The sequence below is a fragment of the Nerophis ophidion genome, linkage group LG18 (genome assembly GCF_033978795.1).
Source record: "Nerophis ophidion isolate RoL-2023_Sa linkage group LG18, RoL_Noph_v1.0, whole genome shotgun sequence".
Classification (NCBI taxonomy): domain Eukaryota; kingdom Metazoa; phylum Chordata; class Actinopteri; order Syngnathiformes; family Syngnathidae; genus Nerophis; species Nerophis ophidion.
Window position 1 is genome coordinate 48667960 of NC_084628.1, and position 23060 is coordinate 48691019.

At 40.9% G+C, this 23060-nt stretch overlaps 1 protein-coding gene across 5 annotated transcripts in view; it reads right to left on the bottom strand.

Annotated features, from left to right (window-relative positions):
• Nucleotides 1-5439: 5439 nt before the first annotated feature.
• The window catches only part of kiaa0753 (KIAA0753 ortholog), a 41403-nt gene continuing 23782 nt past the window's right edge, over nt 5440-23060 (bottom strand). For 3 of the 5 annotated variants that reach the window (XM_061878282.1, XM_061878280.1, XM_061878284.1), the window contains 2 exons: nt 13535-13762; nt 5440-6119 (listed from right to left, as the gene is read on the bottom strand). In XM_061878282.1, the coding sequence (XP_061734266.1) occupies nt 5969-6119; nt 13535-13762 (379 nt within the window). In that variant the 3' untranslated portion in view covers nt 5440-5968. Of the gene's footprint in view, nt 6120-8412; nt 10229-13534; nt 13763-23060 lie in introns of those variants that run through there. The other 2 variants (XR_009802648.1, XM_061878281.1) reach the window with 2 other exon arrangements.

Here is a 23060-nt window from a genome sequence, read left to right on the forward strand (position 1 = left end):
CCTGGGGATAGGCCCCTCCCACCTCTAAAGACAAGCACCTGGGGATAGGCCCCTCCCACCTGCTTGGCAACACTAAATGTGCAAATGTTGTCTGTGTCCACCCTGTGATGAGTTGGCGACTTGTCCAGGGTGTACCCCGCCTTCCGCCGAATGCAACTGGGATAGGCTCCAGGCACACCTGCGACACCAAGAGGGACAAACCGTAGTAAATGGTTGGTTAATCCTATTCCAGTTTAAATGCAAATGAGATTACAGTTTCACCACTTTAGTCAGAATTTTTGAATTTGAGAACCTTGCCTTTGACTTTACTCCAGACTTCTTTTGTTTGCTTGAGGTAGTCATTACTGCCACCTGTGGTGAAGAAGTGTATTACACCTGTGTAGTCATTACTGCCACCTGTGGTGAAGAAGTGTATTACACCTGTGTAGTCATTACTGCCACCTGTGGTGAAGAAGTGTATTACACCTATGTAGTCATTACTGCCACCTGTGGTGAAGAAGTGTATTACACCTGTGTAGTCATTACTGCCACCTGTGGTGAAGAAGTGTATTACACCTGTGTAGTCATTACTGCCTCCTGTGGTGAAGAAGTGTATTACACCTGTGTAGTCATTACTGCCACCTGTGGTGAAGAAGTGTATTACACCTGTGTACCGCACTAATAAGGAAAATGACTTATTATGCCCATGCGATGAGGTGGCGACTTGTCCAGGGTATACCCTGCCTTCCACCTGATTGTAGTTGAGATAGGCACCAGCGCCCCTCGTGACCCCAAAGGGAATAAGCGGTAGAAAATGGATGGATGGACTTATTATGGCTATGACTGTATTATACTACTAGTGTGGTGTGACATCACATAAATTCCTGTTTCTTTGGGATTGTGCAAATGAAACGGCGACGGGGATGGCGCAGTGTGCTTTGGAGCGTGGCCGTGCCAACAACCTGAGGGTTCCTGGTTCGATCCCCAGCTTCTACCACTTAAGACACATGCAGGAATAAATCCGTGGTGTGGAGTGAACACCTTGGCAGTGAATCAGGTGGACAAAGGAGTAAAGTCTCCATCAAAACGTAAACAATGACATGTTATTTCCCTCCTTTGCTTACCGGGGATAAAAGTACGAGTGCTGAAATCCAGCAGGGATCTGACAGGACGCTTTATGGCAAAGACAATCTTATCTGGCCCGTCACATTTCACTCAGACGGGCTGTAAAAGAAGCCCCCTCCTCACCGCGTGCACCTCTATTGTCTTAGCAGCGGACCTCACCGAGTGAATACTGAAGTGTTCCAGAAGAACATGTCCACACTACTTCTTATAAAGTCCAGAGCCTGAAAGAAGAGCTAAAAACCACCTTGACAGATTTCAGCCGACATCCTCACTGAGTGCACGAGGAGCCTCCAGAAAGACGGCTAATTGAATTCAATTAACTTCTCTCTAAGATGCATTGTGCTCTAATACCTTGGCTCCCTTTCCTCCTGCACGCCCATCAACTATTCATTAGCAGATCACTTATTCAAGCATTTAAAAGCACACAAGAACTAGCAAGGACTCACACAGTCCACTTCATGTGCTTCATCGCTTTCACTCGTGGAAGACAAGAAATAGCAAACATGAAACTATTATGACCACCTGCACAAAATAATACAAGACCAAGCATCATACACTGCATCATACACTGCATCATACACTGTATCATACACTGCATCACACACTGTATCATACACTGCATCATACACTGGATCATACACTGCATCATACACTGCATCACACACTGTATCATACACTGCATCGCACACTGCATCACACACTGTATCATACACTGGATCACACACTGCATCATAAACTGCATCATACACTGGATCATACACTGCATCATACACTGCATCATACACTGCTTCATACACTGACACATACACTGCATCATACACTGCATAACATACTGGATCATACACTGGATCATGCACTGGATCAGACACTGGGTCATACGCTTCATCATACACTGGATCATACACTGCATCATACACTGCATCACACACTGGATCATACACTGGATCATACACTGGGTCATACGCTTCATCATACACTGGATCATACACTGCTTCATACACTGACACATACACTGCATCATACACTGCATCACACACTGGATCATACACTGGATCAGACACTGGGTCATACGCTTCATCATACACTGCATCATGCACTGCATCACACACTGCATCATACACTGGGTCATACACTGTATCATACACGGCATCATACACTGTATCATACACTGCATCACACACTGGATCATACACTGTATCATACACGGCATCATACACTGTATCATACACTGCATCACACACTGGATCATACACTGTATCATACACTGCATCACACACTGGATCATACACTGTATCATACACTGTATCAGACACTGCATCATACACTGCATCATACACTGGGCTGTTCCAAATATGCTGAGATGTTCTTGTAGTCATAATCAGTTTTTGGCCCCATGAAAAAGTCACATTGGCCCCTCACTGTTGTCACCACAATCCAAGTTTTGGGTTCTTAGAACTGGCCTTCAGTTCCACCTAGACAGCACTGTAAATATACATATATATATATATATATATATATATATATACATATATATATATATATATATATATATATATATACATATATATATATATATATATATATATGTATATATATATATATATATATATATATATATGTATATATATATATATATATATACTTATATATATATATATATACATATATATATATATATATATATATATATATATATATATATGTATTATATATACACACACACATATATATATATATATATACACATATATATATATATATGTATATATACATATATATATATATGTATATATATGTATATATACATACATATATATATATATATATATGTGTGTGTATATATACATATGTATATATATATATATATATATATATATACATATATGTATATATGTATATATATATGTGTATATACATACATATATATACATATATATATATATATATATATATATATATATACACTATATTGGCATATATAAACCTCCCTCTTTGATGCTGTCAAAGCTCCGCTGGAAGATGAGTTGATAGTCTGTGGCTTTTAGCTGGTAGGCTAACGTGCCTCCACTTTACTCTCCATCCTCAGGAATGTGTGGCTGTTGGTTCAACATGTTCCAGAATAATTACAATTATTGCTTTATCTAAATGAGCACGTTTCTTCATGGTTTACTGGAGCAGTGTCTCAGTGGGTACAGCAACCTGAGGGTTTCAGGTTTGATTCCAGCTTCCCTTGGGCAAGACACCTCACCCTTGCTCCGCCACCAATGCCACACACACACACACACACACACACACACACACACACACACACACACACACAGAGCTTTAAATGTTCCTCAACCATAGAGCGTGCACTTCAGTAAAAATCCAAGCTCTCTACACGGTGAAGCACTTCTAAACCCTTAAAAGCTCCCACGTTCAACTTCAAGCACGCTCGGGGATTTTGATTGTGACCTAAAAAAAAAAAAACATGCAACTGTCCCGCATGCAGAAATAAAACATGTGCAAGAGTGCAAAGCAGCAAAGAAGCCAACTCACTGATTCTTCTCTGTTTTGCCAACAATGACATTCTTTTAAAGTTGTTCTGCTGACTCCAGACACTGAAGACCTTTGCCACAAAATACTTGAAATAAACGAAAAATGTGCACAGAAGCTTGTGGATGACTACCAAAAGTGCCTTATTGCAGGGAAACTTGCCAAGGGACATGGAAGCAAATATTAACATTGCTGTATGTATACTTTTGACTTTGCTCACATTTTCAGTAGAGCCATAATAAATTCATAAGAGAAGCAAACTTCATGAATGTTTTTTGTGAGCAACAAGTATGTGCTCCAATCACTACATCACAAAAACATAAGAATGATTGTAAAGTCAAGACAGCCATGACATCATGTTCTTTACAAGTGTACCTACACTTTTGACCACCACTGTATATATATATATATATATATATATATATATATATATATAGTGGGGCAAAGAAGTATTTAGTCAGCCAGCGATTGTGCAAGTTCTCCCACTTCAAATGATGACAGAGGTCTGTAATTTTCATCATAGGTACACTTCAACTGGGAGAGACAGAATGTGAAAAAAAATCCAGGAATTCACATTGTAGGAATTTTAAAGAATTTATTTGTAAATGATGGTGGAAAAGAAGTATTTGGTGACTTCAAACAAGGAAGATCTCTGGCTCTCACAGACCTGTAACTTCTTCTTTAAGAAGCTCTTCTGTCCTCCACTCGTTACCTGTATTAATGGCACCTGTTTGAACTCGTTATCTGTATAAAAGACACCTGTCCACAGTCTGAAACAGTCAGACTCCAAACTCCACTATGGTCAAGACCAAAGAGCTGTCGAAGGACACCAGGAAAAGAATTGTAGACCTGCACCAGACTGGGAAGAGTGAATCTACAATAGGCAAGCAGCTTGGTGTGAAAAATTAAACCGTGGGAGCAATTATCAGAAAATGGAAGACATACAAGACCACTGATCATCTCCCTCGATCTGGGGCTCCACGCTAGAGCTCATCCCGTGGGGTCAAAATGATCATGAGAATGGTGAGCAAAAATCCCAGAACCACACGGGGGGACCTGGTGAATGACCTGCAGAGAGCTGGGACAGAAGTAACAAAGGTTACCATCAGTCCTGCAGTGCCAGATGTGTCCCCCTGTGTATCTATATATCTATTTATATATATGTATATATATATATATATAAATATATATATATATATATATATATATATATATATATATATATATATATAAATATATATATATATATATATATATATAGTGGATTAACAGACTAAAATACTTTTTTGCCCCACTGTATATTGAGTAAAAGATGCTTGAAGGTATAACATCAAGTTTTGCAACAATGTGTCATCAACACTCACAAGTATAGAACTACTTTTTTAAAGCATACATTTCTTACTTCAAGCATGAAAAAACCATGATGGCGAGCACACATCATGATGTCAAGATAATGGAACTAGCATTTACTTAATTTCAGAATATTTTTAAACATATCGAGCAAAAAAGTCTTATATGTTTTTTCTAGCAAGAAAAGTGCACTTGTTATTAGTGAGTATATACTTATTTTAAGCTATTTTGGGTTTCAGTGAGGTTAGCTAACTTAGCTTGTTTTGGAAAGTCTTGACAAGCCAAATGTTCTTGTTCTATTGGCAGATCATGTGACTTAGTTCAAGTAAAATACCCCTAATTTTATTATTATTTTTTTTAATCTCGTTTTTGAACACTGACTTTTTGCAGTGCAGTTGCCCCTCACGTCTGCTTCAAAGTGTTGAGTTTGTGTAAGAATGCATGTCACTGTCAACAAACAAAAACAGGCTTTATATTATTTTCATAAGCAAAAGTGTAAAAAAACCAGACAGGTGCAGGCAGACCACACCCACTTCACAATCATAGACAGTACAGTAGTCCTCATATTTCAAGCTGGAAATAGAAAGTGTGAGTAATCCATGCAGGAGATGAGAAATGTGTGCTAAGGGGAGTTTGGTAATCCTCTAATCCCCCCTAATGTCCAAATGCTTTCCTCAAAGCTTATCTCAACTAATTTTCTCTGTGGAATACAACCTCTCACAGGAGACGGAGCAAAGAGAGAAACAGCTCTTGGTGCATTTCAGTCAAGCAAACTTCTCGGCTGCAGCTTTATTTCAACAACAAGAAGAAAAGGAGATGATCCCAAACATGAAGTCCAAGTCCTTTGTACGAAGTAAAAATCCAGGTGACTAAAAACAGCTGAAGAAGAGTGAGATGTCCTTGAAGATGCGCTCAGCTCTCATTGGATGTGGTCAGCTGTCATTGGATGTGGTCAGCTTTCATTGGATGTGGTCAGCTGTCATTGGATGGCCACAGCAGAAGAGGCGGGAGGAGACTGAAGCATCTGCAGGAACTCGGAGGTGAAGACGGCCTCCGCACACTCCTCCATCATGTCCTGAAACTCTGCTGCCACGTCGGCCACAACGTCCTCCAGCAGCTCTTCTGCCAGGCTGCGAGGCAACAAGGAAGACATTATTATTATTATTATTATTATTCTTCAGCCCTTCCTTATAATCTTCTATGTGTGCTATTGGACCGGCGCTACAAAGGCACACATGATTTATTTTCATTTGTCCTGTCCAGCTACTCAGGACAATCATACAGTAGATGTAGATCATCTATATCTGCTCGACACATTTACTTCATACAAGAGAAGTGTGGCATACTTCTTTTTTGTATTTGACTTCATTACATGGAGTTTTATTATTATTTGGTGTAGCCGGGCCGGAGCAGGAGGGATAGAAGGAGGAAAAAAGGAAGAAGGAGGGGGAAACTGAGGGGACAAGAGGGGGATTAGACAGAGAGACAATAACAAAAAACAAAGGTAACAATAGTAATAACAACAGAACAACATCAGCAAATAGGATTACGTACAAATATGATAATGAAAGTGGTAGCAAAGAAGCAGTTAGTGATGAAAAACTGAATAACCAAGAAACATTATTACATGATAAATGGAGCAATACAAATAGAAATATCATTATTAATAATCAATCAATCAATCAATCAATCAATGTTTATTTATATAGCCCCAAATCACAAATGTCTCAAAGGACTGCACAAATCATTACGACTACAACATCCTCGGAAGAACCCACAAAAGGGCAAGGAAAACTCACACCCAGTGGGCAGGGAGAATTCACATTCAGTGGGACGCCAGCGACAATGCTGACTATGAGAAACCTTGGAGAGGACCTCAGATGTGGGCAACCCCCCCCCTCTAGGGGACCGAAAGCAATGGATGTCGAGCGGGTCTAACATGATACTGTGAAAGTTCAATCCATAGTGGCTCCAAGACATCAGCGAGAGTCCCGTCCACAGGAAACCATCTGAAGCGGATCAGCAGCGTGGAGATGTCCCCAACCGATACAGGCGAGCGGTCCATCCTGGGTCCCGACGAGCGGTCCATCCTGGGTCTCGACTCTGGACAGTCAGTACTTCATCCATGGTCATCGGACCGGACCCCCTCCACAAGGGAGGGGGGGGACATAGGAGAAAGAAAAGAAGCGGCAGATCAACTGGTCTAAAAAGGAGGTCTATTTAAAGGCTAGAGTATACAAATGAGTTTTAAGATGAGACTTAAATGCTTCTACTGAGGTAGCATCTCGAACTGTTACCGGGAGGGCATTCCAGAGTACTGGAGCCCGAACGGAAAACGCTCTATAGCCCGCAGACTTTTTTTGAGCTCTAGGAATCACTAATAAGCCGGAGTCTTTTGAACGCAGATTTCTTGCCGGGACATACGGTACAATACAATCGGCAAGATAGGCTGGAGCTAGACCGTGTAGTATTTTATACGTAAGTAGTAAAACCTTAAAGTCACATCTTAAGTGCACAGGAAGCCAGTGCAGGTGAGCCAGTATAGGTATATATGTATGTATATATGTATATAAAGGTATATACAGTATAGGTATATCTGTATGTATATATGTATATAAAGGTATATACAGTATAGGTATATATGTATGTATATAAAGGTATATACAGTATAGGTATATATGTATGTATATAAAGGTATATACAGTATAGGTATATATGTATGTATATAAAGGTATATACAGTACAGGTATATATGTATGTATATATGTATATAAAGGTATATACAGTATAGGTATATATGTATGTATATATGTATATAAAGGTATATACAGTATAGGTATATATGTATGTATATATGTATATAAAGGTATATACAGTAAAGGCGTAATATGATCAAACTTTCTTGTTCTTGTCAAAAGTCTAGCAGCCGCATTTTGTACCAACTGTAATCTTTTAATGCTAGACATGGGGAGACCCGAAAATAATACGTTACAGTAATCGAGACGAGACGTAACAAACGCATGGATAATGATCTCGGCGTCTTTAGTGGACAGAATGGAGCGAATTTTAGCGATATTACGGAGATGAAAGAAGACCGTTTTAGTAACGTTTTTAATGTGTGACTCAAAGGAGAAAGTTGGGTCGAAGATAATACCCAGATTTTTTACAGAGTCACCTTGTTTTATTATTTGGTTGTCAAATGTTAAAGTTGTATTATTAAATAGAGGTCGGTGTCTAGCAGGACCGATAATCAGCATTTCCGTTTTTTTTGGCATTAAGTTGCAAAAAGTTAGCGGACATCCATTGTTTAATTTCATTAAGACACGCTTCCAACTGACTACAGTCCGGCATGTTGGTCAGCTTTAGGGGCATGTAGAGTTGGGTGTCATCAGCATAACAGTGAAAGCTAATACCGTATTTGCGTATGACGTCACCTAGCGGCAGCATGTAGATGCTGAAGAGTGCAGGGCCAAGGACCGAACCCTGGGGAACTCCACACGTTACCTTAACATAGTCCGAGGTCACACTGTTATAGGAGACGCACTGCATCCTATCAGTAAGATAAGAGTTAAACCATGACAGGGCTGAGTCTGACATACCAATTCGTATTTTGATACGCTCTAATAAAATATTATGATAATAACAATAAATACCTCTATTATCAACAATAGAAATGCAACAATACATATACATCATGATAAGTTGAAATAGAAAAGAAAGCAGATCCATGGAGGTGAGAGACCACACCCATGCAGGCAGAAGTGAGAGACCACACCCACGCAGGCAGAAAGGCGGGATGCCCCACCCACGAAGGGCCCAGAGACTCCCTACAGCCGGACAGAAAGACCGCCCCCACCCCACCAGCAAACCAAGAGCACGGCGGGGCCCGCCCCACCCAAGTCGCCCGCCCAGCACCGGGCCACAAGAACCACCCACCCCACCTGCCGGGACCCCAACCATGCCAATGGAACATCCAGCAACTGCCCTGGTCAATCCTCCCCTTGAGGGAATAAAAACTAAATAAAAAAGATCACAGACAGGCTGACACACAAGGCTGACACTACCCAGCAGCTGGCCCACTTGCAGTGCACTGCACAATACTTTGCAGTGCACTGCACAATACTTTGCAGTGCACTGCACAATACTTTGCAGTGCACTGCACAATACTTTGCAGTGCACTGCACAATACTTTGCAGTGCACACTGCGGCCACCATAGATGCAGAGACTACACCCTTCAGCCTCCAACCAAGACAGCCATCTGGAAGGTGGGACCCAGGGGCCCCAAACACACAGCCTGGCTGCAGTAGCATGAGGTGCCGACCCAAAATACATGTACATATTAATATATATTTATACTTATATACATATACACACACAAACACACACGTACATACATCCATCCATACACACACACACACACACACACACATATATATATATATATATATATATATATATATATATATATATATATATATATATACATAACAATAATACACACACATGCATATATACATATACACACTCAAGTACCTACATCCATACACATATATATAAAACAATAATACCAACAGACATGCACGCACACACACGCACACACACACACACACACACACACACACACACATATATATATATATAAAAAAACAATATATAAAACAATAATACATCTCTATTAAGCACTGATGCCGGTGTGTTTCTCCACCCTCATTCAATGTGAACGCACACACACACACACACACACACACACACACACACACACACACACACACACACACACACACACACACACACACACACACACACCTGTCTCTTCAAACTTTCTTGTCATCACTGCAGGACTAATGACAACAACTTATTGCTGGATTTACCCTTCAACACACACACAAACACACACACACACACACACACACACACACACACACACACACACACACACACACACAGACATGAAATGGATGGACATTAGTAGGAGAGAAGCTGGCGTCATGGTGGGCGCTGAGATGAGAGAGAGTCTTCTGCATTGCAGCAAGTGAACAATTGTGTTGAGCATGTAGATGTGAGCGCGGGAGAGAGGAGGAGAGGAAGGACCGCCACACACTCACTGAGCAAACTGTGAAGATGGACATCATTCTCTCTGTATATTCCCAGGCCACACCATCAGTAAACCCCCAGCAATGTAGTTGGAATGATAAGCACTGTCAATGATTGTTGCAGGTGCAGAGAGAAGAGAAAAGTCTGAAAGGACATGTTTGTACTTTAAAAGATGAATTGGCAATTTGCAGGAGGGATTTATTTCAGTGTGAGCTGTAATAAACTCTTAACTTGAAAATGATGCCTTCCAAAAAGGTGATTGTGCTTCTCTTTCCCCTTATTTTACACCAGTTATTACATCATATTATGCACAGTATATAGTGTATCTAAATATACTATAAAAACATTGCAATATGTTTTAATAATATTAAGCACCTAAAAAAGGTTTGGAGCTGTGTTTTTTAACCACTGTGCCGCGGCACACTACGTGAGATACAGTCTGTGTGCCGAGGGAGACGATGTCATTTCCCCTTATAGAGTTACAAATATTTTCTTCAAAGCAGTAATTATAGTCTGCAAATGATGTGTTGTTGTTGAGTGTCGGCAGAGTAAGCGTGTAATACTCTTCCATATCAGTAGGTGGCAGCCGCTAGCTATTTGCTTTGTAGATGTCGAAAACAGCGGGAGGCAGGGTGCAGGTAAAAAGATGTCTAATGCTTAAAGCAAAAATAAACAAAAGGTGAGTGCCTCTAAGAAAAGGCATTGAAGCTTAGGGAAGGCTATGCAGAACAAAACAAAAACTGAACTGGCTCCAAAGTAAACAAAAACAGAATGCTGGACGACAGCAAAGACTTACTGTGGAGCAAAGACAAAGTACATCCAAATATGACACGATAATCAACAATGTCCCCTTTGGTTACGCCTTAAAGTCATACCCAACAATTGTGACGACGACTTTTTACTGTCAACTGAGTTTTGTTTATTAATGATTTTTTGCTGGTGGTGCCGCCACATTTTTTCAATGCAAAAAATGTGTCTTGGCTCAAAAAAGGTTGCAAAACACAGGTTTAGAACAGGGGTGTCAAAGTAATCTTAGATGGGGGGCACATGGAGATATATCTACTCCCAAGCGGGCCAGACTGGTCAAATCAGGGCACAATAACTTCAAAATAAAGACAACTTCAGATTGTTTTCTTTGTTTAAAAATAGAACTAGCACATTCTGAAAATGTACAAATCATTTTTACAAGTTTTTTTACACTTACATGTTGCGGTTATTAGTATTCTATCTTTTTTTGGTCGCTGTTTACACTTTCTGAATAAATGATGAGATGATGGTCATCATTGGTGTGCATTTTCAATCTATTGAGATAAAGAAATAACATCAAAATCAAATTACAGGATGTTATTTATGTAGTTGGCTAATTTTACTCGAGCTTCATCTACAAAGACACAAAGACTTGCTATTGCGACATCCAGTGGACACATTTAGAACTGCAATTTCTTGCATTCAAAAATTTCAGCTCATATTCCTACTTGGCACACTCAATAAAACTTGTTTGCTGGCCTTATGTTTGACACCCCGGGTTTGGAACTTATATTATAAAGTGCATGTTTCCTTGAGATACAGAAATGTGCTACCTTGAAAATGAGTAATACCTGTTATTGAAGTATGACTTAAATATGCTGTTTGCAACTTCCTCACACTAACATTTTACAAAGCAAAATATATAACATTATGTTATGTTAGCATTAGTGCTTTGACACAACACAGTTGTACATATTTCTCACCATCACAAAGATTAGGTATTAAGAAATGTTTAATTGGCTCAAATAAAAAAAATGGTGTTTATGGCGGTCCCTCTTCTGGTCTCCTCAACACGTACAAAAGCAGTCCAAGAGATGTCATGTTGTTGTTAAGATGAAATATACTTTCAATCACAGCTAACGCTAGCTACCTAAAGTGCTATTATTAGCCAACAACACCCAAAGCTAAGGAGCGTGCATGTGTTATGTACGTATTTAATTATCTCATTACATACTAGATGGATATGGCGTCTACTTGTAGAGCACTTTTCTACCTTCAAGGTACTCAAAGCGCTTTGACACTACTTCCACATTCACACACACATTCACACACTGATGGAGGGAGCTGCCATGCGAGGCGCTAACCAGCACCCATCAGGAGCAAGGGTGAAGTGTCTTGCTCAAGGACACAATGGACGTGACGAGGTTGGTAGAGGGTGGGGATCGAACCAGGAACCCTCAGGTTGCTGGCACCGCCAGTCTTCCAACAGCGCCACGCCGTCCCCTACATATACAGTACTTTGAAAAATACTGTACTTTGGTAAGTGGGCCCCCTCTAGTCATGTTGCAAACTATTATCCAACTGTGATGGAGTTAAGAGGTACAGAAAAGTAACACCCAGCCATCCATCCATTTTCTACTGGGGTCGCTGGAGCCTATGGCAGCTGCATTTGGGCGGGAGGCGGTGTACACCCTGGACAAGTTGCCACCTCATCACAGGGCCAACACAGATGTACAACATTCACACACTAGGGACCATTTAGTGTTGCCAATCAACCTATCCCCAGGTGTATGTCTTTGGAGGTGGGAGGGGCCTATCCCCAGGTGCATGTCTTTGGAGGTGGGAGGGGCCTATCCCCAGGTGCATGTCTTTGGAGGTGGGAGGGGCCTATCTCCAGGTGCATGTCTTTGGAGGTGGGAGGGGCCTATCCCCAGGTGCATGTCTTTGGAGGTGGGAGGGGCCTATCCCCAGGTGCATGTCTTTGGAGGTGGGAGGGGCCTATCCCCAGGTGCATGTCTTTGGAGGTGGGAGGGGCCTATCCCCAGGTGCATGTCTTTGGAGGTGGGAGGGGCCTATCCCCAGGTGCATGTCTTTGGAGGTGGGAGGGGCCTATCCCCAGGTGCATGTCTTTGGAGGTGGGAGGGGCCTATCCCCAGGTGCATGTCTTTGGAGGTGGGAGGGGCCTATCCCCAGGTGCATGTCTTTGGAGGTGGGAGGAAGCCGGAGTACCCGGAGGGAACCCACGCAATCACAAGGAGAACATGCACACTCCACACAGAAAGACCCCCAGCCCAGGATTGAACTCAGGACTTTTGTGTTATGAGGCACATGCACTATCCCCTCCCACCGTGCTGCACCGTAACATAACATATTTGCTTATAAAATGGCCTCCACTCAAATTGAGACTTTGTTTGCAGCGTGTGTTGGCCACCTGAATAAATAAACACCTGAGCTCAAAGTAGGACTCTTTCTTTTATAACCTGTAGTGCCTTTAGCTGGCTGTAATCACATTTACTATGGCTGATAGCACTTCTGTAATTTAGTTTTAACCAATGGATGATAGCAGAGATGGCATTATTAAAGCTGAATGATGTTGAAAAGTAAGATGCTAGGTGCATGGTATCAGGGTGGATAAAGTGGTGCATGAAGACAAGACAAGGTATGTCAGTGGAGGAATGATGGTGGTGGTGTTTAGTTATGTACCTGTCTGCAATGGACCAGGAGTTGAGTCCTCCGCCCGGGTCATGCGCCACATCACACAGGTAGGTATCGTAATCGTCCCGATACCGTCTGATGCTTCTCAGCACGCTACCTGGCACGCTGATGACCGTCCTGGCGCTCTGCTCCTTGGGACCCGGAAATATCACAACTCTGTTTGCCGGCTGCTGGTCTTGGGGCGCCTCCTCTGTCAGGCTGCTCTCAGAGAGGATGCTGAGTGAGAGTAAAGAGGAAAAGATGTGACACTTTTTTCATCCCCTTGATTTTTTTACACTGTATGAGCTAGATCAGGGCTCCCTGAACTACAGCCCACAGGTCAAATCTCCCCCCGCCAATTGGCCAAAAAGCTCAACTTGTGTTCCATCTGACCACAGAACTTTCCTCCAGAAGGTCTTATCTGTGTCCATGTGATGACAGATGAAGGAAAAATGGAGCTGTTTGGCCACAATACCCAGCAATATGTTTGGAGGAGAAAAGGTGAGGCATTCAATCCCAGAAACACCATTCCTACAGTCAAGCATGGTGGTGGTAGTATTATGCTCTGGGCCTGTTTTGCTGCCAATGGAACTGCTGCTTTAAATGGGACAATGAAAAAGGAGGATTAGCTCCAAATTGTTCAGGACAAGCTAAAATCATCAGGGGGGAGGTTGGGTCTTGGGCACAGTTGGGTGTTCCAACAGGACAATGACCCCAAACACACCTCAAAAGTGGTAAAGGAATGGCTAAAACAGGCTAGAATGAAGGTTTTAGAATGGCCTTCCCAAAGTCCTGACTTAAAGGTGTGGACAATGCTGAAGAAACAAGTCAATGTCACACATTTAGCTGAACTGCAGCAATTTAGTGGTGAAAAATGTGCACAGAAGCTTGTGGATGACTACCAAAAGTGCCTTATTGCAGTGAAACTTGCCAAGGGACATGGAAGCAAATATTAACATTGCTGTATGTATACTTTTGACTTTGCTCACATTTTCAGTAGAGCCATAATAAATTCATAAGAGAAGCAAACTTCATGAATGTTTTTTGTGAGCAACAAGTATGTGCTCCAATCACTACATCACAAAAACATAAGAATGATTGTAAAGTCAAGACAACCATGACATCATGTTCTTTACAAGTGTACCTACACTTTTGACCACCGCTGTATATATATATATATATATATATATATATATATATATATATATATATATATATACAGTGGGTCAAAAAAGTATTTAGTCAGCCAGCGATTGTGCAAGTTCTCCCACTTCAAATGATGACAGAGGTGTGTAATTTTCATCATAGGTACACTTCAACTGTGAGAGACAGAATGTGGTGAAAAAAATCCAGGAATTCACATTGTAGGAATTTTAAAGAATTTATTTGTAAATGATGGTGGAAAATAAGTATTTGGTGACTTCAAACAAGGAAGATCTCTGGCTCTCACAGACCTGTAACTTCTTCTTTAAGAAGCTCTTCTGTCCTCCACTCGTTACCTGTATTAATGGCACCTGTTTGAACTCGTTATCTGTATAAAAGACACCTGTCCCCAGTCTGAAACAGTCAGATTTCAAACTCCACTATGGTCAAGACCAAAGAGCTGTCGAAGGACACCAGGAAAAGAATTGTAGACCTGCACCAGACTGGGAAGAGTGAATCTACAAAAGGCAAGCAGCTTGGTGTGAAAAATTAAACCGTGGGAGCAATTATCAGAAAATGGAAGACATACAAGACCACTGATAGTCTCCCTCGATCTGGGGCTCCACGCTAGATCTCATCCCATGGGGTCAAAATGATCATGAAAACGGTGAGCAAAAATCCCAGAACCACACGGGGGGACCTGGTGAATGACCTGCAGAGAGCTGGGACCGAAGTAACAAAGGTTACCATCAGTAACACACTATGCTGACAGGGACTCAAATCCTGCAGTGCCAGACGTGTCCCCTGCTTAAGCCAGTGCATGTCCAGGCCCGTCTGAAGTTTGCCAGAGAGCACATGGATGATACAGCAGAGGATTGGGAGAATTTCATGTGGTCAGATGAAACCAAATAGAACTTTTTGGTATAAACTCAACTCATCGTGTTTGGAGGAAGAAGAATACTGAGTTGCATCCCAAGAACACCACACCTACTGTGAAGCATGGGGGTGGGAACATCATGCTTTGGGGCTGTTTTTCTGCTAAGGGGACAGGACGATTGATCCGTGTTAAGAAAAGAATGAATGGGGCCATGTATCCTGAGATTTTGAGCCAAAACCTCCTTCCATCAGTGAGAGCTTTGAAGATGAAACGTGGCTTGGTCTTCCAGCATGACAATGATCCCAAACACACTGCCTGGGAAACAAAGGAGTGGCTCCGTAAGAAGCATTTGAAAGTCCTGGAGTGGCGTAGCCAGTCTCCAGACCTCAACCCCATAGAAAATCTGTGGAGGGAGTTGAAAGTCTGTGTTGCCCTGCGACAGCCCCAAAACATCACTGCTCTCGAGAAGATCTGCATAGAGGAATGGGCCAAAATACCAGTTACTGTGTGTGCAAACCTGGTAAAGACCTAACATAATCGTTTGACCTCTGTTATTGCCAACAAAGGTTATATTACAAAGTATTGAGCTGGATTTTTGTTATTGACCAAATACTTCTTTTCCACCATAATTTACAAATAAATTCTTTAAAATTCTTACAATGTGAATTCTTAGATTTTTTTTTTCACATTCTGTCTCTCACAGTTGAAGTGTACCTATGATGAAAATGACAGACCTCTGTCATCATTTGAAGTGGGAGAACTTGCACAATCGCTGGCTGACTAAATACTTTTTTGCCCCACTCTATATATATATATATATATATATATACATATATAAATATATAAAAAAGCAGAACCCACAAAAGTTGCATTAGATTCTACAAAGACCTTAGACTTCAGTCTGTGTACCATCAGTCCCCAAAGTTTCAGCTAACTTGGCCGTTTTGCATACAAGTCAAGTTTTTTCCAAAATATGCTCCGAATGGGTTCTACGGCCTTGTAAGGCAAACTTGCTGATGTCACGCAAAATTAACAGCATTTTTAAAGACATATTTTTGGTGTTTTTTGCTGATTTTTGAAGTGATTGCTGGTTTCAGTTCACCAATTGTTTGATGGCTGTTCTGGTACACATGATGTTGTTAGAGGTACACCCTAAGTCATAAAATCTAATTGTGATGGAGCATGATCACATCAAGACGCTTTTTTTTAAATGTACTGCACTACTGTATATAATTTGTTGGAGAAATAGGCCTTTGTGGAAATTGTATTTCCCTTGGTTGGCCAAGAATTGTTGGGGAAGACTATTGTTGAAATATTTAATGCACTGAGTCAATTCACCATGAATAAGAAAACAAGAAAAATAAAACATAGCGGATTTATTCAAAGATTTGTGAGTTGTGTTTTATTGGGGTCATCCTTGTATGAGAAGCAGGATGACACATTTGGAAAGACTCATCTGGCCACTGCAGAATTTATTATAATCCTCCTTACTTGGACAGATCAGCCTGGTTCTTGTGCTGTCTTAGCTATATTTAGTGTTGCAGCAGCTTTCTTCAATAGCATCTGTGTTTGCACTGACTTCTGGCGCCAATCACATTCAGACAATGACAACTCATTCACTCTGGCTCAAAGAATATTAGAACAGTGACAACTCATTTTATTTTACCACCCAAAAAATATGGGTTGCTATGAAGATGACAAAATCCAGCAGGTTTTTGCTGGATGACTTCAAAGCCAACAGAAGGGCAGGCGAGTAAACACAAGACTGTGCTTGGGTGGGGCTGGAATCTGGGTAGAGAAACACCTCCCTCGGGAGGCGTTCGGGTGGCATCCTGACCAGATGCCCGAACCACCTCACCTGGCTCCTCTACATGTGGACGAACAGCAGCTTTACTTTGAGCTCCTCCCCCTATCTCTGAGGGAGAGACCCACCACCCGGCGGAGGAAACTCATTTGGGCCGCTTGTACCCGATACCGACATATAGAGTGGTGGAATGAACACATTATTATGCCTAATGTTGTTGTGATGCCCCGCTGGATGCATTAAACAATGCAACAAGGTTTTACAAAATAAATCAACTCAAGTTATGGAAAAAAATGCCAACATGGCACTGCCATATTTATTATTAAAGTCACAAAGTGCATTATTTGTTTTGACGGGCCTCAAAACAGCACCTTGGAATTATTTGGGACATGCTCTCCCTGAGAGAGCATGAGGAGGTTGAGGTGGGTGGGGTAGGGGGGGTGGGGGGTAGCGGGGGGTGTATATTGTAGCGTCCAGGAAGAGTTAGTGCTGCAAGGGGAGGTGGGTATTTGTTCTGTTGTGTTACGGTGCGGATGTTCTTCCGAAATGTGTTTGTCATTTTTGTTTGGTGTGGCTTCACAGTGTGGCACATATTTGTAAAAGTGTTAATCTTCTTTGTACGGCCACCCTCAGTGTGACCTGTATGGCTGTTGACCAAGTATGCCTTGAATTCACTTGTGTGTGTGTGTAAAACCGTAGATATTATGTGACTGGGCCGGCACGCAAAAGCAGTGCCTTTAAGGTTTATTGGCGCTCTGTACTGTACTACGTCCGTGTACACAGCGGCGTTTTAAAAAGTCATACATTTTACTTTTTGAAACAGGTAAAAATAATTTCCGATATGTCATTTTAAAACATTTATATTATCGGACATCTCTGTAAATGATAGAAACAGAATAATTTACAGGGGCTCAAGCAACCATCATAAAACATGTATCATGGTTAATTATACAAATGAAAATGTTAAAATAAGTTATGCAAGTAACTATTAGCAAAACTAATTTTTGACAATGTCTGATTTGAGCAAATAGATATTTTCCTCTTTGCCATCATTGTAAATTGTCCAACCACATCAAAAAGCAACAAAAACACACTTTCACACTAATCTTGCTTTTTTTGTACTGATTCTAGATTGTTGAGCCATATATTTAAAACAGTAACCTTATCTAGAGATGGCAGTAGAGTAGACAGCATGAGGCTTAGCTCCCGTCAACAGACAGTAGTAGCATGCACGCTGTGTCAAAACAAGGCTGCAGCCTGCACGGAGACAATGGAAAATTTGAAGAAGAGCAGGAAACAAATCAATGCGGAAGTAAAGACCTTTCTCACTTTTGCCGCAGGCTGCAATCTTTTAGCACTGGCAAAACACTTAAATGCATTGTTATCGATGACGCCTTAAAGTCAACGTGAGGGAGTGCAAGGTGTCAATGTGAAACACAGATCACAACCAAAATATGTGAGAGGATCAGATTAATAAAATAAGAATACATGAAAGGTTTTGACTTTAACCAAATGAAGGGAGGCAGCCTGAGCAGCATGAATATATTATTATCAGCATCACACTTGAATTTATGGAAGCTCTCACTGTTGTGTCAGTAGTCATTTGGTCACAATAGAAGGGCATATAGTGTGTTGGGACTAGGGCTGGGCGATATACGGAATATACTGGATATATATGGCGGGTTTGTCTCTGTGCAATACAGAAAATGACCATATGGTGATATTGGAGTATACATGCTGCAAACATTACACTACATGCGTTTCTCACTCTTTCTTGTCTCTCCTTCTCACAGAGACGTCAAAAAGGGCAAACCTTACATACGTCACATACTGTCACGCGTGCAACGTCATACGCTCTCGCGGAGCAGAGAGGTAGTGGTACGAGTAAAGTTAGCTGTGATGCTAGAGGTACGGTGCGAGTGGTAATAAGTGAGAGAGGGAAGGTGCCAATCTGGTAACAAATGAAGGAAGAATAATTAATTCCCAAGAGAAACAGCAGGAGTCCACCGTCTGGTGGTGGTTTGGCTTCAAGCGGGAAGATGTTGAACAGACAACCGTAATATGTCAAGTATGCAGCAAAAAAATAGAATTACTGCTAAATTGTAGCATCATTTGAAAAGTCACCCGGTAGAGAATGAAGAGTGCTTGAAACTCTGCATGTCAACATCTCGGCTGGTGCCACACCTACAAAATGCCCAAGCAACCATTTCCACATCAACACCGTATGAAACAAATATTCAACAACAGAAGTAGATAACGTCTGCAGGAACCTACCACATAGTGAAGGACATACACTATTTGATTTCCTATTATGCAGCTCATTTTTATTTGACACTTATTGAAATATCTTGTGTGACATCATGCACAAAAGTGCACTTTATTTGTTTGAAACTATTGTAGTGGTGTTCTGTACAAAAAGTGCACTTTAATTGAGTTTTGTTTTGATATGTCATCTTAGTGACATCATGCACAAAAGTGCACTCATAGCTTGTTTTAACATGTCTCTGACAATCTTGCACTTTGTTTGGAAATGACATGAATGTTTGTGCCACTGTGCCAATAACTGTTTCATAAATACACTTTTAGTTGTGATTTCCTTCTCTGCATGAAAGTTTAAAAGTAGCATATATGAATGGAGTATGAAGAAGAATGTTTGAATGTAGACACATAGAATCATCATACTAATGTCATTATATGCATCAAGTGTTCATTCAAGGCCAAGGCAACATATCCACATATATATGCTGTATGCTCACATGACCTAAACATATCCACATATATATGCTGTATGCTCACATGACCTAAACATATCCACATATATATGCTGTATGCTCACATGACCTAAACATATCCACATATATATGCTGTATGGTCACATGACCTAAACATATCCACATATATATGCTGTATGCTCACATGACCTAAACATATCCACATATATATGCTGTATGCTCACATGACCTAAACATATCCACATATATATGCTGTATGCTCACATGACCTAAACATATCCACATATATATGCTGTATGCTCACATGACCTAAACATATCCACATATATATGCTGTATGCTCACATGACCTAAACATATCCACATATATATGCTGTATGCTCACATGACCTAAACATATCCACATATATATGCTGTATGGTCACATGACCTAAACATATCCACATATATATGCTGTATGCTCACATGACCTAAACATATCCACATATATATGCTGTATGCTCACATGACCTAAACATATCCACATATATATGCTGTATGCTCACATGACCTAAACATATCCACATATATATGCTGTATGCTCACATGACCTAAACATATCCACATATATATGCTGTATGCTCACATGACCTAAACATATCCACATATATATGCTGTATGCTCACATGACCTAAACATATCCACATATATATGCTGTATGCTCACATGACCTAAACATATCCATATATATATGCTGTATGGTCACATGACCTAAACATATCCACATATATATGCTGTATGGTCACATGACCTAAACATATCCACATATATATGCTGTATGCTCACATGACCTAAACATATCCACATATATATGCTGTATGCTCACATGACCTAAACATATCCACATATATATGGTGTATGCTCACATGACCTAAACATATCCACATATATATGCTGTATGGTCACATGACCTAAACATATCCACATATATATGCTGTATGCTCACATGACCTAAACATATCCACATATATATGCTGTATGCTCACATGACCTAAACATATCCACATATATATGCTGTATGCTCACATGACCTAAACATATCCACATATATATGCTGTATGCTCACATGACCTAAACATATCCACATGTTAATAAAAGGCCACATCGCCCAGCCCTAGTTGTCAAACACAAATTGGTGACATTATTGTTACTTCATTGTTGCAGGAATCATCTTATTTTAGTTATTGTTTTTGTGACAACCGGTCTAAACAGCAGACGACAATAATGCAGCTGTGAGCATGTTAAGTAAAGTGTTTCAGTAGAGAAAACATCAAGATGCACTCAAACAGCTTGTTTCAGGCAGTGCAAGTTCCTGGTGAGAAGCTGCACACTGGCATGGACACATGTTGACATCAGTCAGCAGGAGCATCAGGTGTCATTTCTCTTCCTCTCACTATATGTTTTTCCTTAACCAACAGCAGACATAGCATGCAGCCTCAATTTTCTTAATTTCCTTCCCAAATTGCTGGTGAAAGAACATCTCATTCAGGTCATTTTGGGAACAAAAATACAACTCTAATAGAACCCATTTCTCTTCAAGAGCAACTCATGTCCTCTTACGAAAGCTCCCAGAAGTCAACAACAATATGCTTACAGGGCGGTATAGCTCGGTTGGTAGAGCGGCCGTGCCAGCAACTTCAGGGTTACAGGTTCGATCCCTGCTTCCGCCATCCTAGTCACTGCCCTTGTGCCCTTGAGCAAGACACTTGACCCACCTGCTCCCAGTGCCACACACACTGCTTTGAATAAAACTTACATGTTGGCTTTCACTATGTAAAAGGTGACTACACAGCCGAGGAGCATCATGTTGAGTGTGTCAACACACACACACACACGCACGCGTGCAAACACACACACGCGCGTGCACACACACACACAAAGTGCATACAAGCAATAACATTTTGATGGGAAAGAATGGCAAAAACTACAATTCTACTGGTTAATAAAGAGGGAGGTGAAGTACAATATGGAGGTATTTGGACTTCAGAACTAACAATAAAAACTACAATTCTACTGGTTAATCAAGAGGGAGGTGAAGTACAATATGGAGGTATTTGGACTTCAGAACTAACAATAAAAACTACAATTCTACTGATTAATCAAGAGGGAGGTGAAGTACAATATGGAGGTATTTGGACTTCAGAACTAACAATAAAAACTACAATTCTACTGGTTAATAAAGAGTGTGTGAAGTACAATATGGAGGTATTTGGACTTCAGAACTAACAATAAAGGTGACGCTTTTAACACGGAAGCACCGCGCTTCAAGTTGTTACGACCGGATCGCATGGTAATGCGGGGTTTGTTCTCCCAGGATGCAATCGGACGACTCCAGACAGGACTTGCAGGTACAAACCCCGTTTCCATATGAGTTGGGAAATTGTGTTAGATGTAAATATAAACAGAATACAATGATTTGCAAATCCTTTTCAACCCATATTCAGTTGAATGCGCTACAAAGACAACATATTTGATGTTCAAACTCATAAACTTTATTTTTTTTTGCAAATAATAATTAACCTATAATTTTATGGCTGCAACACGTGCCAAAGTAGTTGGGAAAGGGCATGTTCACCACTTTGTTACATCACCTTTTCTTTTAACAACACTCAATAAATGTTTGGGAACCGAGGAAACTAATTGTTGAAGCTTTGAAAGTGGAATTATTTACCATTCTTGTTTTATGTAGAGCTTCAGTCCTTCAACAGTCCAGGGTCTCCGCTGTCGTATTTTACGCTTCATAATGCGCCACACATTTTCCATGAAAGGCAGGTCTGGACTGCAGGCGGGCCAGGAAAGTACCCGCACTATTTTACTACGAAGCCACGCTGTTGTAACACTTGTCTTGCTGAAATAAGCAGGGGCGTCCATGATAACGTTGCTTGGATGACAACATATGTTGATCCAAAACCTGTATGGACCATTCAGCATTAATGGTGCC